Source organism: Thamnophis elegans, chromosome 10 (genome assembly GCF_009769535.1).
Source record: "Thamnophis elegans isolate rThaEle1 chromosome 10, rThaEle1.pri, whole genome shotgun sequence".
NCBI lineage: Eukaryota > Metazoa > Chordata > Lepidosauria > Squamata > Colubridae > Thamnophis > Thamnophis elegans.
In genome coordinates, this window is record NC_045550.1 from 25,869,777 (window position 1) to 25,887,248 (window position 17,472).

The window sequence follows — 17,472 nt, forward strand, 5'->3', positions numbered from 1 at the left end:
GTAGAATATTTATGCTTGGTTGAACTAAGTCTGTGCTTTTATAAGAGAATTTATATCAATGCACATTTTGCATTAAATCCTAAACTTAGGGATAGTTTCTTTTTTTCCCTACATCTTTCTTTTTGCTTGTCAGAAAGTGTATCTTCCCTAGCTGGGAAAGTGGAGGTAAAATATTCTTTAATATTTTAATTCTTTGATTCTTTCATAAAAACTGGGTGATATGGCTTGTCAAGGAAGCAAGCTCTTGACTCTTTTTCAATAGGCTCACAGATTTCTTCAATTCTAGCAATTGTGCCATTGCACTCAGAAAAGAAAAGGGCCAGCAGTTCCATGTGCCACAGACACTTGAAGGAAAAGCAAAACAAGGACATAATCTTTAAACCTTGAAGGTGGGATCCAAATGAAAACAATCCAGTGATCTTTGTTAGGAAGATCTCATGGGCGAATCTTTGAAGTCACTGATTTAGGGCAGCTTCCCCCAAAACTGTGAATTGCAGCTTCCTAGGACCAATCATCAAAAATGGCAGAGGAAGAAGTAGAGCCCAAAACATCTGGTTGCTGCAAGTTTGCAGCACATCCAAACCAAGATTTTTGTCAGATTACATATGGCAGTAAGCTCCACTTTGCCTGAACTGCTCCTTTGAGAGTCTCTACCACCATTGCTTGCTTACCAAATAGGGTATAGGTGTGTGTATGTGTGTGTGCAGTTTGGGATTCTCATATTTTCTTTAATGAACATGGAGCTCTGTGTGTGATTGCATCAATAAGACACTTTCCCAATCCACGTTATTAGATTTGATTTCTCTCCCCTCTGCTTACCAGAAAGGACCTTTCATCAGGCTTATGAAATAACAGAGCTCCAGGATCATGAAGCAGGTGGATTTACAAAGATTCTTTTAAGAGGGTCTCACAAAAGGGTGCAATGCCACAAATTTATCTTAAAGAAGAAAAATATTGTGTTAATAAAAAGATTGAATATGGGACAATAGCCAGGAAAATGAATTCGTGTAAGACTTCTGTTGAGACCAATTACCCTAGTATCACTTTAATGAGGTACAAGATTTTATGTGGATAAAACAGGACTTGAGATGCACACGGTGACAGATCTTGGGCTGTGTGTGTGAGCTGTAGCCCTTGTTCACTTGGGAAAAATCAGTATTCAAGCATTCCAAAAATTCTTAGTGGGCAACCTAATTGAACAAAGGGAGAGTTCACACTAGCAAGCAAGCACTATCTTAGTGTTATGTTCACTGTGAGATGCACCCTGACGTACCCCTATGCAAATAAGCTTGCATATGTTACTGTATGCGATCTTTGCACACATTAAAATGCAATTCATTTAATCGCCCATGGAAATTTCATGTAAAAGGATAAAAGGTAGAATTTGGCTTTCCTGCAGCAGCTGTAGCCTTGTTAATGCAGAGGTGCATTTATCCATCTCTCTCTGTTTGTGCTGAAGAAAGAATAAGGTGAGATAAAAAAGAGGATGAAAAAAAAACAATCCTTCACAAACAACTCATATCTAAATAAAGCAGGATCTGTGCTATTATTTGCCCCAGTGAGTTTTCTAAGGTCAGTCTAACTCATTCTGTTATATAAGAGCAAGGTTAGGGAGAGAGGGTTATACATGGGAAAAAAAGAAAAGTGAGGAAATTTCGGCATCTTCCAGAAAAAAAATGCTTCTAATGTGCTTAAAGGTTGTATGTTAGGGCTCTAATGTTTACACATGAAGAAAATAGGAGCATCGTGCTTAGTCTTCATCTTTGTGAGTATTGAAGTGTGAGTATTGTGTATGAGTATTGAAGTGAAAGGAAGGAACACAAATATGTGTGTTTTTTCTTTGGAGTGAGGGAGGAGCTAAACGTAGGTGATATATGTGAAATTAGGATTTGTGCCCTGTACTTCCCAAAGCTTAGCCGTTCCTATAGTTTTGGATCACAGTTCTCATCATTTCAAGCCAGCATGCCTAGTGGCTGTATTGAAAGGGCTGAAAATGGGGACGACTCATATATGAGTTTAAACGCTGCTGTGATCTCATCTGTCTGGTGAAAGCAACAAGATTTATTCACTTAATTTAGCATTTGGGTAAATGTTTTCATTTAGCAAGGAAAATTAGGATTTTGCTCTGATATTAGACCACTTGATTCTTAACTCTAAAGTTTTGGGTGAATTTTTTAAATTATCATTCTACAATCTGAATTTGAAAATTTATCTAACCTTGTTTTTTTTGGCTGCCAGAAAATCATTTTTTCCTTCAAGAAAGATCATTTATATTAAGTGATACCAAAATCTTTAATTTCCCATTGGGAGTGAGGTTTTTGTAGCCTCTGCTACTCGGTTCTTTACCCTACTCTTCCTTCCTTCCTTTGTTCCTCCCTCCCTCCCTCCCCTTCATTGCCTGAACATCCACCTTTCTCACCACAGGCATGAGTATTCTTTGGAAAGGAGACTTTCAACCAAAAGCTGAGGCTGACTTTATGCACAGTTAAGTTCATAGCTCCTTATGCAATTCATGATGGGAAGTGCCAACACTAATGGGCTCACACTCTCATTATGTATGAAGCTTTTTAAACATACTTGTAACAATACAAAGCTATATACACACCACATTACCTGATGCACATATGCATGAGCAGCTGTCTGTCTGGCTCATAGTTCACAATTAAAATTGCAATTTATACACGTGGAAAGTTTTAAGAAACTTTGTCCTCTATTTCCAGTGGTCCCTAGAGGCAAATTCTAATCTTTGCATTTTGTGGACTGTCCTGTTTTGACTTGTCATCCTCCTTGCACCCAGTGGTTTGTGAAGGGCAGGGGTGCTCATGCAGTATGCATTCCACAATCTCAGATAATCTTCTATGCCACTTGATATTATGAGCACTCTGCTCCATCAAGCATGTCTGAGGCCCGATCCTGCTGGGCCGTAGTGTTGTTCATTTGAACTCTGGCTGCTGAGGTTCATGCCTTAGTTTTATTAAACCCAGCAAGATGCATCCTTCTTTATGTTCCTATTGCCACCGTTCCACCTCTTCCTCTCTGGATTGCTCCTACCGCAAATCCACTTTCCAGGAAGAATGATCTGAATTATTGTCTTTTATTGACTCAAGAGGTGAATTTGTAGTCTCCCGGTGGAACCATAGCTTGCCCTGGTGCGGATGCTTGAAAAAAGAAAAATCTGCCTGAGTTATAGACTTCCTTGCCAACAGGGTATGTGCTGATGTATGCCATTAAAAACCCAGGACAAGAGTTCTGCCAACAGATCAGCAGCAGCAGCAATAGTAATCAGCATCCATCTGTCAATCACAACACAGCCAAAATGGCTTGGCATCCTTATTGGAAGAGACACGTCTTTGGAACAGAATGGAATGGCCAGAACAAGGCAATTTGGTGCAAGGATCAATGTCCGTCCTGTTACCGTGAGGCAGATTTGGTGGCCATATCAAATATTTCCTAAGAAGAGCCCTGCCAATTCAGAGGTGCTTGTAGAGGCTCTGCTTCCTTCCCTGCAGAAGTAAAAGTCAGGCTTGGGTGACCTTCCTGATTTAGGGTTGAAAACCACGTCAAACACGTAGTTTCTTTGTGAAATATAACCATTTTATGAATGTATTTACAAAACATTGTTTTGCATTGTGTTGAATTCCTGAGAAGATCACCAGGCCAAAAATGAGCTATAATCAAAACTAGAGCGCCTATAAAAAAATTAAAGCAAAGCTGATCAAATACAGCAGCAGGCAAGATTTTAAAAACACTAAAGACAACTTAACTCTCTTTTTGAAAAAGAGCCTGCATGAGGCGTGGGCTCCATAGCCAGGTGCTGCCACTGATAAAACCTTGTAATGCATCTCTACCATTTGCCCTCTCTTGGCAGCAGAATAACTGGACTTGACAAGCAAGTGCAAGGATAACAAAGTGTTCTGGTCTCAAATCATTTTAGACTTGGAAGATAATAATCAGCAGTTTGTATTAGACCAGAAACCATCAGAAGTCAGTGGAGTTTAAACAAGAACAGGGCAATGTTTTCAAAAAAGCAGGTCCAAGAATTGGGGGGGGGGGGGGGGGAAGGGAAATAGCTATACCTTCTCGTGTTACATTTAATTACTACTGGCTGTAATTGCCATTAACTGTTCTGCATTAATGTGTTAATTTATTTGGGCACATCTATTTAAAGATGTTTACTAGGACACATTCCAAGGAATACGTGGGCTCAGATCTCCTTGTGCCACGATCTTCATTTAGCATTTTATCTCCTATCTATTCTAGCCACATCCAGTCACCATGCGGCTTGCCATAGTTGCTCTACTAACTGCGTTTTGCAACTATCTCAGGTATTGTTTTGGATGCAACTAATGCCTTGCTGGATGGATGCTTACTGAGGCAGATGTTCATTCCAGCTTCCTCCTCTGGAAACAGTGAGGGAGAAATCCGCCTAGGTCTGGGGAAAGAGCATGCAAGCAGCAGGAGGCACCTAATCAATAACTCCCAGTCTCCCATGGATGATCAATCCTTTTCCAGGGCTGAGTCTGTGGCCCATCAATCAGCTAGTGCACCCATTCCCAGGCTGACATAAAGGTTTGTGATGAGACCAGACCGAGGCTGTCATTTCAGGGTTGGGATACGAAATTAGACAATGGAATAGATCCCTGAAATAACACCTGGAATCTACCTGTGGCCAATGCTGCTTTTAAAAAACAAAAAAAGGATCGAAACAAAAGACAGTTTTGCTGTGTGTCCTGCGCTTCATGCTTATAATTAGTCTCTGCCGTCCCTCCAGCTGTCTGCCTGCACTCTCCGTGGCACAAAGCTACAGGAGCCGCATTTTGATTATTACAACTATTCTCCAGCTGATCAGGACATGAGTGACTCTGAGCTGCCACATGTCATTGAAATCTATGACTTCCCACCAGAATTCCGCACTGAGGATCTGCTGTGTGTCTTCTGCCATTACCAGTAAGCAGTTTGGTTCTGTTTCTCACCTGTGTTTTCTAGTGTAGCCTTGTCCTCTGAGCTGGGATGTAGCATGTTGGAACTGCACCCAGTGGCTGGGATGTAGCATGTTGGAACTGCACCCTTTCAGTGACTTGTTTAAGAGTCACTGAAAGGCTGCTTGCTCGCTTGCTTTTATTGCAGCCACCCCCTGCCTCAGGGCCATCATTATCAGCTTTTTCTAATGAGGCTCAGGTTTGGTATGTTATTGCCACCCATTGGGGGAATATTATATTCCTCCCATCCTCTAAGGCAGTGTTTCTCAACCATGGCAACTTGAAGATGTCTGGACCTCAACTCCCAGAATTCCCCAGCCAGCGAACGCTGGCTGGGGAATTCTGGGAGTTGAAGTCCAGACATCTTCAAGTTGCCAAGGTTGAGAAACACTGCCTTAGAGGATTCTTCCTGTCCTGCAGTGAGAAATTTAAGTGAACACACATCCGTTTCCTACCTGTATATTTTCTTTGAAGCTGCACCTAATTTGATGCTTTTTGTTGGGTTTTTTTTAATCACTGCCAATTTTCCAGCTTTCTTTCTTTCTTTTTTTTCTTTCATCAGGAAAAAAGGCTTTGACATTAAATGGATAGATGACACACATGCTTTGGGTATCTTCTCCAGTCCCATCACAGGTATGACCTGCTGCTTCTGAGAACCAGAGCTGCTGGGTGTGTCTTTGGATGAAAGATGACAGCATTGGTTGAGTAGAGGGACTCGGGGCTCCTGTCCACTCGCTCTCATTTCTCATCTGACATTGCCTTTATCCACCATAGCGCGGGATGCTCTCAGTACCAAACATCTGATGGTGAAAACCCGTCCCCTGTCACAGGCTACACCAGCTGCAAGGACCAAAGCCAGAGCTTATGCGGGTAAGTCCAGAAAGATTCAGAGAAGCTCCCGGGTTAACCTTTTTCTAGCTGCTGAGTCATACCTGTAACATATACATAGGGTTGGCCAAGTATTTGATCTGGGTTATATATATTGTCTCCCTGTAGGTATTAACTGAGGCCATCTGATTTTAAACCAGGCTTCAAATGTCCGATCCACCTTTGCTCAGAGCATGTCATAGATTGATTAGTTCTGGTTCTCAGTGCTGATAAAAATGCCTCCTGATCAAGAAAACTGTTCCATTGGAAATATCCATCATTTCCTCTTAAATTTAGAATCCTGTGCACGCTTCTTCGGTGAAAGAGCTACACTAACATCTGTTGATGGTGTCCTCTTAGCATTGAACGGAGCTATTGCAACATTAACAAGGATCAATCCTATGAAATGCTGGGTCATCCCCTCTTGAGTTGCGGTTGGCTAAACTAATTCCCAAGACTCCTTTCAGGCAAATATGATGTGCTGCTGCATGTTTTAAGTAGTAAACACAGCAAATATTTTTTTTTTAGTTTTCCAATCCTGTGTTGTCAAACATCTGTGAGCCTGAAAAGTGAGCAGCACAATGTTAACACTGCCGTGTATTGTGGTCTGTTTTCAACACAGTATAATGGCGATAGAATTAATGGAACTGAAGAAACAGCAACCCTACAGTTCTGCTAGCATTTGTATATTTGGCCAGTGGTTTTTTAAGTTCATTGCCTTTAAGTTCATGTCCTCTTTATTATTCTTCCCCCCCCCCCCCTAGTTTCATGGGAAGATCTATTGCTACCAATCCTTCACTCTGTTTTGTTATATTCGAAGTAGAAAGGAATGCCTATGTTCTGGGGAAGAGAGCCATCTGTTAATATTTAAAAATGCTCGTCTTCCCACCCCAACAGTGGAAACAACAACTCCAGATATTGAGACATCTGCTTTTCCCTCCTCTTAGAATTCCTGCAACCTGCCAAAGAGCGTCCTGAAACCTCAGCTGCTCTGGCCAGGAGACTGGTGACAGGTGCCCTTGGTGTGCGAAGCAAGCAGAGCAAGGCCGAACGCGAAGCTGAACGCAAGCAGTTGCAAGCAGCTCGAGGTAAGCTTGAAGGAGCAGAGACACTGCTGTATTGGAGATGTGTGTTTGTATGCAGAGGTGGGTGGCACATGAATTAACAACCAGTTCGCCCAGCACCGAAAATGTGAGCGAACGCACATTCCATCCACCCATGCACCCAGCCTTCCATGCGTTTGCTTAGTGCATGCACCTTGGACATATGTGTGCGACATAAGGTGAAATAGGACAGCATAGCACCGGGGGATGGGAGAGGAGGCAGGTCACAACTACTGGTTTGCCCAAACTGGCAGCAGCCCACCATTGTATGTATGGAAGAAGTTGGGAGAGACAGGAATGGCTATTGTACTTCTAGGAGTACCAAGTGTCTAAAATGAAAAAGATGCAATCTGCAGTAGCAATGAGAGAAATTACATCATTTCTCTGTGTCTCGGTTTCAAGCTACCCTGCTCTCATTTACTATCCACATTCAGGAAGTCTATCTGGCCCAAGTATCTGCTTCAGTGCAGAATGGTAAGTGAGCCAAAACATTTTTGTTATCACTCTGCCTGAGTACCGTAGGGAACTTCTGAATGGCCAGTGATTTCCCTGTCTTGGGTTCAGCAGAGAAACTTAACTCTGCTCTCCTGAAATATGCAGGGATAAGCAAGGAAGAATCAACTGGACTTCAGTCCCCTTTCTTTAACGTTACTAAGGTCACTTTCTGCCTAGCCTTCATGTGCACCAACCAGAGAGCGGTGATAAAGCTATTGGCCTGGCCAGGGGAAGGAGAGTTTTCCATCCTATCTGGCAAATTGTAATGAAATCAACAAAGTATTTGTAGATTCCTACTGTGGTAGAAGTAGAAAGAAGAAAGAGAACCAGCCATTTGCTGCAGAATAGCTTGTGGATATGAACTCCCCGTCCTGCAGTAATGTAATCTCTTGAGTAAAAGGTTAGTTTAGTCTTTAGTTTATGCCCGTGTCTATGGTACTGCCAGTCTTCTGTTTATGGTGGGCATCTGGATGCATGTGGTCTTCAAAGGATTCTACCTAGTTTATCTCCAACTCCTCACCCTCCTGGATGGCCTAAAACTGAAACTGAACCCACATGTTCAACAATGCAGTTTTTTGCCCCTAGGGATGTAAAGGACAAGTCATGTTGAACGACTAGAAAATATAGCATAATAAATGTATTAGTTATAAAAGCTATTAGAAGTCTATTTCCTCTTGTGAAACCATAAATCTTCTGAACAGCCTCTGTTCCCATCTCATAAACGTGGGCTAGAAAATCACATAACCAGAAATTCAACCTGTACACTTGTTTTCAATTTAACCAGAATTTCTGAGATTTTGGAAGAAATGTATTATTTATTTTATTTATCTGTTAGATTTCTGCCCAGCTTTTCCATTGTGGCTCAAAGTAGCTTTCGTGGATAAATCTTTTCCATATTTTTTAAAAGAAATCCTGCAAGATAGATTGGGCTGAGAATTAAATTTGATTGGGTGAGCTGAATCCAGATCTTTGCAGTCCTAGACAGAACCACTGAGAAAGATGGGTTTTTTTATTGTTTTTGTTTTTTGGCCAGAGCTGGTGGATATGGAAGGCAGAGCTGAATCTTGTCCAGATGGGCCAGAAATGATAAAAAATGAGGATGAAAAAAAATTGAATATATAAGCTATGAATTCCCTCTTGGAAAAGAAAGGGTAGAAGTTAGTTTTACTGGCACCATGATCTTTTATGAAAGTGCTATATTTCCAGCTCCCTTATCATTCAGGCAGCATTGAAAATCAGATAAGAAATAGAGGTCATTAACAATGCAAGTATTTTATTTGTAGCATTTTTCTTTAACAACACGCTTTACACTTCCGGAATAGCTGACAACTTTTTGTCAGTTCAAATGATAAATTTCCAGGTGGTTCCATTTTCTAGTTTTGCCTCTTCTCTCTAATAATTCTGGTAAAGTCAACCCCTCTATCTTTCCCTTTCCCTACAGTCCCTCCACTCCCCCATTTTTCTATGGCAGATTCTGAAGCAGCTATTTTGTAGAGTATTTGTTGACCTTCTTCAATTGTTCTTTTGAAATTGGAGTATGAGTATTGATTATTCAAGTTTTTAGACATTATTATTGTAACGAACTGTTAAAGATTGCTTTTTTCTACTGGTTTGGCTTTTTGACTAGGATATGCATCCAATAATCACAGACATTTTAGAGAGGGGAAAGCATCAACATTAAATATTGGTTTATGTAGCCTTGTTAATCGAATGCCTTCATTGTACTTACTAAGATGTGCCTCTTTGAATCCAGGCAAGGAGTAGGAATTCTTATTTTCTCGTCCTTTTTTTTTAAGGGCATTGGAAGAGAACAAGGATTCCCCCCAGCAGCAGCGAGATCAGTTTATAGCTCTCATTAAGTGCCTTGAGGGAAGAAAGCTGTGGTATATCCAGTCCCTCTAGGAAAAAAGATATATGGGAAATGCGATTGTGTCAGGTCTTCAATATTCAGCTAAAGACGCTAGGTGGTGCTCCAGTTCTGTTTACTGTACTGAACAATAGTACTACTCCGGAATACAGAACCCCGAGCCAGGCTGAGCTTCAAAGTAGTGAAAGTAAGGCTTGCATAAGAATAGCTAATTTATTTTAATTCTAGCTACCAAGTCAGTAATTTGCTACTCTCCTCTGCTGAGTAGGCTTTCAAGTAGATTACAAGCAAATTCTCTAGGCTGATCTCAGGTGAAATGCAGCTCCATAATACGTTGCATGGATCTGTAGGAAGGGATAAGATTCAGGCATGCTGTGCAGGGTAATTGAGTGAAGACTTCCAGTGTGCAAGGATGTGAGCATGTCCACAGTTTGCTTAGGCAGCTCTTGATCTCTGCACCACCTAAGCAGAGACAACAGCCTTCTAAGTCACGAAGGATATCAAGAGAGAATGCATGCACACCAAGGCTGCACTTAAGGGGTCACCAAGGCCCTTGAAGTTGCCGCTCTGATCAGCTCTATTTCACGTGGCCGCTACTTCCCTGATCCCATTTTCTCTTGCAGAGCGGAAGCTCTTGGAGGCCAAGCAAAAGGAAGATGCCTGGGAAGGTCGTGAGTGAGTCAGCACCCAGTGCAAGAAGAAGGAAGTTGAACAGGCCTGCTTGAAAACCTCACAGAGTGGAACTGACAAATGGCAGCTTGTGCTTACAGCATTGAGGGACTCTACCATCCCCTTTGGGGGAAGCAATAAGATACGGGGAGTTGGGAGTGCATTGGAGTATCCAGACATGCCAGGGTGAGTCATGTGAACTCAAGCTACTGGGCTGACTGGAAGGCTGTGACAGAGTGGGACTGGAGTCTGGCAGTATCTCAGGAAGAGCTGCTGTATTGTTAACAGTCCTGCCAGTGCTGTTCCGAACGCCATAGAATGTAATCAAAATGCACTCATCACATTAGTTTAAGGCAGCCTGGATGCAGGGCCTATCTGTGCTCTGGGTCACTGTGCTCAGTGGGATGGGACTGAACTGTGATAGCTTTTAGATCAGACCCACCAGGATGGCCAGGTGCCCAATGCTGAGCTTGCTATTAAAGTTGATTTGATTTTATACGGTGTCGTGTGATGCAGGCAGCTTTACTGCCTCCAAGTAACTCTATGAATCTTCAGCACTGGAAAGTAAGCAGAGGTATGACAGCAACTCAATGAGTTACTATGGCTGGACTTGACTCAGACCCTCCTCTTCCAGATCCTTTAGAATGGAGGTCAACAGAAGATGCCCAGAAGGAAGGGGCTTCTCTCTCACAAACCCATTCCTGATGGGACCCTCGTAGGTTCACCAGAAGAGCTGAAATGAAAGCAACTCTTCCCCTATGGGGACATCAGGCTCCAGCTGGGAGACCCTGCTACCCAAACAGACTCTGGACCTCCTAGCAGAACCATTCCTAAGAGCCTTTATGCACTTGTGTGGGATTCCCCTCCTTGTGGCAGGAACATGTTGGCAGCAGTCCTTGCAGCATGTCACGCCCACCCTGTAAAAACAGGCACAAGTAAAAAGCAAGCCAGCTCTGGCCTGTTGGATTTCACTTTACAGGCATTCCCTCCCCCCCCCCCACTGCCGCCCACTCCCCAGGAATGCATCTCAAAAGACCAGCAAACAAGGTCCTTTCTGTTCTGAGCAGCTGCGTTACCACCACCCAAAAAGCAGGCGGATTGGCTGCTTCCTGTAAATGTACATCAACAACACACCTTTGCCAGGCTGGGCCGGAGATTCCTGTGGTCAGACACTCCCAGCTGTGCTTGGGGTCAAGCCCTCTAATTCTTGGACCAAGAATTTTGGTTGTCTCCGCTTGGTGCAGAGATCAAGATCCAGACACATCAGTCTGATCTTGCTACCGCAACAGCAGTAGATAGCAATTGCTGCTCAAACTCTAGACCAACACCATCTGACCCAGTCCAAGTTGTGGGTCAAGACAGCCCATCAGAGGTCATGTTGGAGGTGGCATTTTGGAAGAGGGGGGAGCAGAGTTCACTAAGGTGTGTGTGCCTGGCGTGCCACATTGACCTAGTCAGAGGGAGACTGGAGATACTCTCTGGGGGACATTCCGCTTGAGACTGCTCGGGGTCAAATCGCACACAGTAAGCCAAGGCAGCTCTTAGAGCTGGAATGCTCTGGCAAGCTGCCTGTTGCTGGCCAGCCAGACTTAACAGCCATCTCCGTATCTGGAACAGCAACCGGTTGTGTCTCCATTTGAGCAGGGTGGAGTGCTTGCCTGTGATGTGGGCAGTATTCTGGAATAGGAGCGGATGGGTAGTGACTGCTTTTCCTGGCAGTTCTAATAGTCTAATTTCCTACTCTGCCAAGCAAGTGATACCTGAACCAAGCCCTGTCTATTTGATCCAGGTAAATACTCTCCAATCTGATACACCAGAGTGGCTAAATTGGGTTTCATTCCCATTTATAGTTTCTGGCTGTTTGCAGAGCCTCCCTGCACAAAAGGCCAGCAGCATTTGCACCAGAGTAGACTAGCCATCCAAGTAATTTCATTTCTACTTAGGAACAATTGCATTGAAGCGTATTGAGGAATTGTATTTGATTCTTTAAGGCAAATATGCAGATCATTCTTTAAGTTGGCATACCCCGGGTCCTATGCTTAGCTGGTCCCATGCCTTATTCCAGACAGGATTTGTCTTTTCAATCCGTTATTGGCCTACCGTATATACTCGAGTATAGGTCGATCCGAATATAAGCCGAGGCACCTAATTTTACCACAAAAAACTGGAAAAGTTATTGACTCGAGTATAAGCCTAGGGTGGGAAATGCAGCAGCTACCGGTAAATTTCAAAAATAAAAATAGATACCAATAATGTTTTTGAATATTTATTTCAAAGAAAAACAGTAAACTAGCTCTGTAAGTGGAAAAGAGGGTCAATAAAAACAATATGGTATCAACAATAACTTTAAAAGTACAAAAACCTTAGCTCATTCAGCAACCAAGCTAAAACACAAGAGTTAAAATCCTTCAAAACTCATAGGCTCATAATATACATTCTACCAGTGTCCTGCCTGTGCCCATTGAATATACAACCTGCCCTGTGTCCATTAATTACAGCCTGCCATTGCCCATTGAATAACATATACAGCCTGCCTGTGCCCATTAAATCTACAGTAGCCATTGTAAAAATTTGCTCTGGATAACAAATTATTATCACACAATACCGGTGTATTCAATGAAATACTTCACTCACCTCATGATTAAGGTGACCAGATTTTCAGATTGGTAAAGAGGGACACCTTTGACCGGGGGGGGGGGGAGGGAGCTGGCCGCGGCGGTTACTGCCAGCCCACGGCCTTGCTAGGGACGTCTGGTCACCTTAATTATACACATCCTCTCTCTCTCTATTCACTATGTCACGGCACACTAGTGTGCCATGGCACAGTGGTTGAAAAACACTGGTCTAAGAGACAACATGCACTGCAACAGAAGGAGTGTTCCCATAAAGCTAAGGTTTTCAGGACCTACAATTTTACCATCCAAAACAAGAGTGTCAGCATCGGTGTGCACAGAGTATAAGGACATCCCAGCAGCTCTCCCATTCATTCCCCAAAGGATTCCCAATGACCCCATAAACCATTTTTACCATGTTCACACTCTTCCCTACCTATAAATACACACAGTGCTACAGTAATGCTAAGGGTCAGCAACTGTCACAAGGGCTTATAGACAAAACAGCTGAAAGAAAGGGGATCCGAGGTCAAGTCTGACTACCCCCAAAATGATGAATCAGCAGATTATCTGTTTGGGTCCCCCTTTTTCCTTTCCTCCCCTTAACCCTAGTTAGCCCCCATTCCTTTTTTTGTGTGTGTGTCTGTGTGTGTGCAGAGCATACTTATGGGTGACCTCATGTTGATGAGTCAGCAGTGTCTGGACTCTGCACACAGAAGGCTGCAGCCAGCAGATACAAGGGGGTAATTCAGTCCACCTCATCCCTTTGTAAAACACCCCCCACCCCCAGCCGCTCTGTGAAACACCCCCCACCCCCAGCCGCTCCTCAGCCCCACCCGTTCCCAGACACCTGATGAGTCAGCACTACTTGCCCAGATGGGGACAGCGCACCCAACGCTTAGGTAGTCCGAGAAGAAGCGGGGAAGGGCCCCACTTCTTCTTCTTTCCACCCCACCTCCGCAGAAGGAAAACTCAAAGCATCACGGCGATCCCGGGAAAAAGAGGCGAGCCGGGGAGCGGCGGCATTTCTCTCCCTCTCCCTCTCTTTGCCGCGACCTGCCGCCGGCGGGCAACAAGGACGGCCACCCACGCCGCAGATCCACGTCCAGCAGGGAGGAGGAGGAGGGAAACCCACCCACCTGTCAGCCACGGGAGAAAGGAAGTCGGCGAGCGGAGGAAAAGACGGGGGAAAAGGAAGCTCGGCGGGTGAAATGCGGTCCCCGCCAGGATCTCACCTCGCCCTCTTAGCCTCCCCACCCTTGACACACATGCACGCACACGCACCCTCCGCCTAGCCCGCCAGAACATTCCCGGGTGGGAACAGCCGGGGGTGGGGGGAAGAGAGAGAGAGAGAGACGCGATCGCGTTCCCGGCAGTCCAGAGCAGGAGGCGCTTTTTTCCCAAAATAAACACAGTGGATCATCTATCTCAGTGTTTCTCCACCTTGGAGACTTGAAAGTGTGTGGACTTCAACTCCCAGAATTCTGGGAGTTGAAGTCCACATATTTTCAAGTCTTCAAGGTGGAGAAACACTGATCTATCTAATTAATATAATTAGTTATAATTAGTTGGGAGGGAAAAGCGCTTGGTGCAAAGAAGGAGTTTCTTTCAACCAGCGGAACCCCCTGGCGCAATCGGGCTGCGATTGGCGGCCGTCCTTGCTACAATCCGCGCCGCCCGCCTCATCAATGGGGTAAAGTCTTTACGTCCAGCTCTCATGCGGGCGTAAGGAAAGTCCTCTCTTTCCCCCTCATCAGAACACAAGCCCGGGAAGCGAGTGGAAGTTCTCTGCGCGACTGAAACGGAAGCCACGGCAGGAGAGTGAGGCTGCTGCCAGCCATTTCACCTCGCGCAGAGAACTTCCACTGGGTCCCGAAATGGAGGAGAAAAAGGGGCGCCCCTTTTTCTCCTCCATTTGGGCAAATTTTTCACTGACTCGAGTATAAGCCGAGGCAGCTTTTTTCAGCCCAAAAAGTGGGCTGAAAAACTCGGCCTATACTCGAGTATATACGGTATTTCCTGTACTCTTGTCATTTCTCTTAGGATTGCACTGTTGCAAAACATGCCATCGAATTTGAGAAGTATTTTAATTATCTCCAGAAACAGATTTAAGATTTGTCTCCTCAATGTTGCTTTAAAACCTAAACACCAAAAGCGTGTAGTGTTTCAGATCTGAATTATGCAAAGAGGCTTCATATCTAGCATAGACACCCCACCTTCCCCATCAGCAGTTCCTTAAAAAGAAAGGCCATTTCCTAGCCTTTCATAATAAGCTCTATCCAGGAGTGAAATTCGACTTGTTCTATCCGGTGTGGGTGAACCGGTAGCGGCAGCAGCGGGAGGCTCCGCCCACCCAACCTATGTCATCACGTCCCATTTTTGACACTCTGCGCATGTGTGTGCTCAGATTTGCAAACCAGTAGTGAAGATAAGTTGATTTCATCCCTGACTCTGTACTCAAGAAAATACATGCGTAAGTTGAGTTCAGAAGGCATTAAAAGCATCTGTGAATGCTCATGTGCTCCTGGATATGTGCCCTTGTATCAGGGCTTATCAGATTCCCTGCCTTGTCTGGCTTTCAATTTTTTCTAGTTTCTCTTAATTTTAGAAGAAGACAGAGAAAGCATGCAGAACATGCCTGGATCCTTTAATCTCATTAAAATAGTTCTGCTCTGGGACATTTGACCAGAAAGTGAGACTTTAAATGAAGATCACAACACACTCCAAGCTCAATTGCCTCGCCACAGTGGGTTTGGGGGTGGGGGGTGGGTGGGTTTCTCTCGATTACTTTTTCTTTTATATTCCCTGGCTTGATCTGGGCCATTCTTGAACGCAGTTTTTCTTTGCATGTTTTATTTCCAGCACCAAATTATTTTGCTTGCTTTATTTCCCATACCAGATTTGGCCCTCATCTGTTTAGTTTTCATATAATTATTGTGCTGAGGAGACGCAGTAAAGTCCTGGGTCCCTCTGCATAATTTCTTTCTAATGTTCCCATTGGATTGGAAATAGTAAAAAGAAAATGGAGTTGTTTCTTGTCCTTTTTTTTGCCTTTGCTACTGATACAATCCTGTGTCCCAAAAACTTTTGCCAACCAGAAAAATTGATCAGCACATTCAAACACATGTCAGTGACCATTATACTGACCAATGGTAGATAAATTAAGACAGGTTCTGCCCCTTTTTATTAATCAGCAACTCTGTTACATAAGTATGGCACAGATATACAGTATTATGTAGAAGTCATTCAAAGGTCTCACTTATTAGAGTAACAGTATGTATGAATACAGCAACAATCCAAACTTATGGGGGAGGAGGGGGTAATTGGCAGCCTACAAAGAAATATGAGACATTTAACCCTCTAAAGTACCAGCCTCCAGCATCATCTTTATTTACAATGATTCCTCTGGGCCTCATAGGCCTTCTTAGAAAATACAAGGGGTGGGTTACTGCAGCCCAGTGTTTTGTTAAAAGGCTGCTATCTGGCCAGAGAAAAGGCTAGCTAAAAGCTACTTATTTATTTTGCAATATTTGTAAATCACTCTAATCTCCGACACTCTGGGAATTGTAGGAGTATCATGGGAGCTGGAGGAATTAACAATCAGCAATTTTATAGAATTGCCTTCTGGTAATGGGCTGTTTGTGCTTGCTATAATAGCCACTTGGGGAAAAGTCAAGTCCACCCACTCTTCTCCCACTCACGGCAACCTGTGGTGTGAGTTCCTGTGATGCCCTCACAAAACTCAAGCCTGGCTCTGACTCAAATAGGTTGGAGATCCCTGATATCAATTATGGGCTGGTCAGTTGGACATTCTGAAGCAGCAGAGGAGCTTGCTGGGCTGTGACTCTCCATCTCTCCTGACGGTTTAATACGACCTCCCTCAAAGGCCTTCCTCTGACTGCATGCTCATTCTCACAAATTTAAGCCCATGTTGATTCTTGAGCATTGCTGGATCCTTTGCAAGATTCAGTGGCACAGACCTAAATCTGTGCCAGCAGCTGATTTATTTTTTCTGGGCATTGAACATTGGTAACCATATTTAGATTTCACATTCTGAATATTCCCTCACTGCAGCCCTCCTGAAGTAGAGAGGGGGAGAGCAGAAATGGGTTAACACAGAGTTAGTCATTTGGTTCAAAGCAAGAATCATTTTTAAAATGGCAGAATGTTTCTAGGTGTTTTCATATCAGAACTGCAGTAATCTAAGGAATAACCTGGTCATTGTTGATTTCATAATACAGTTATTGAGTTTATTTGCTGCACATTTCAAGATAGAAACTTGAAAAATCTGATCCGGCCAATTCTGGCTTGGGCATCATGCCCATTCTCCTCTGCAGTGATCTTATCGTGACTCATGCACCTCTTTACCAGGAAATAATGTTTTAGCTAAATTCAGCCCTTTTGGGATTTTGAAAACATTTAATACTGAAAAGTAGTATTGAAGCCGTATCACAAATGGCTATGAAATAAGTATCCTCCGGAGCGATATGTTTCATTCATTCTTCATTTCTTAAATCCTCAGTTTAATTCAGTTTAGTTGGAATGAGAGTTTGGATGTTTGCCCTCTATTAAAGGAATCATTGTAATCCGTTCCAGTGTATTTCATTTCTCCCTGTTTGTTGCGTGATAAATTTCCATTTCTTGCTCATCTGTTGTATATATAATCCTCACTTGTCTTTTCATGGTTGCATTTCTCTTGGGAAAACATGTACATTTTCCAACAATTTAAAATGTGGTGCTTTCTTTCCTAGAAAAATTAAGTATTCTTCCCTGTCCAAATATACATATAGTGTCGTAGGAATTGCTTTTTGAGGCATGAAAGTTGGATGGAAGTTGCCTCACCATCCCAAGAACAGTCTAGGTCAGTGTTTCTCAACCTT

At 43.6% G+C, this 17,472-nt stretch overlaps 1 protein-coding gene across 1 annotated transcript in view; it reads left to right on the forward strand.

Annotated features, from left to right (window-relative positions):
- R3HCC1L (R3H domain and coiled-coil containing 1 like) overlaps window positions 1–10,476 on the forward strand; it is a 46,719-nt gene extending 36,243 nt beyond the window's left edge. Inside the window, exons 3-7 of the mRNA XM_032225392.1 lie at window positions 4,772–4,947; window positions 5,542–5,612; window positions 5,754–5,849; window positions 6,794–6,934; window positions 9,935–10,476. Of these exons, the coding sequence (XP_032081283.1) occupies window positions 4,772–4,947; window positions 5,542–5,612; window positions 5,754–5,849; window positions 6,794–6,934; window positions 9,935–9,990 (540 nt within the window). The 3' untranslated portion in view covers window positions 9,991–10,476. The remainder of the gene's footprint in view (window positions 1–4,771; window positions 4,948–5,541; window positions 5,613–5,753; window positions 5,850–6,793; window positions 6,935–9,934) is intronic.
- The last annotated feature ends 6,996 nt before the right edge of the window (window positions 10,477–17,472 follow it).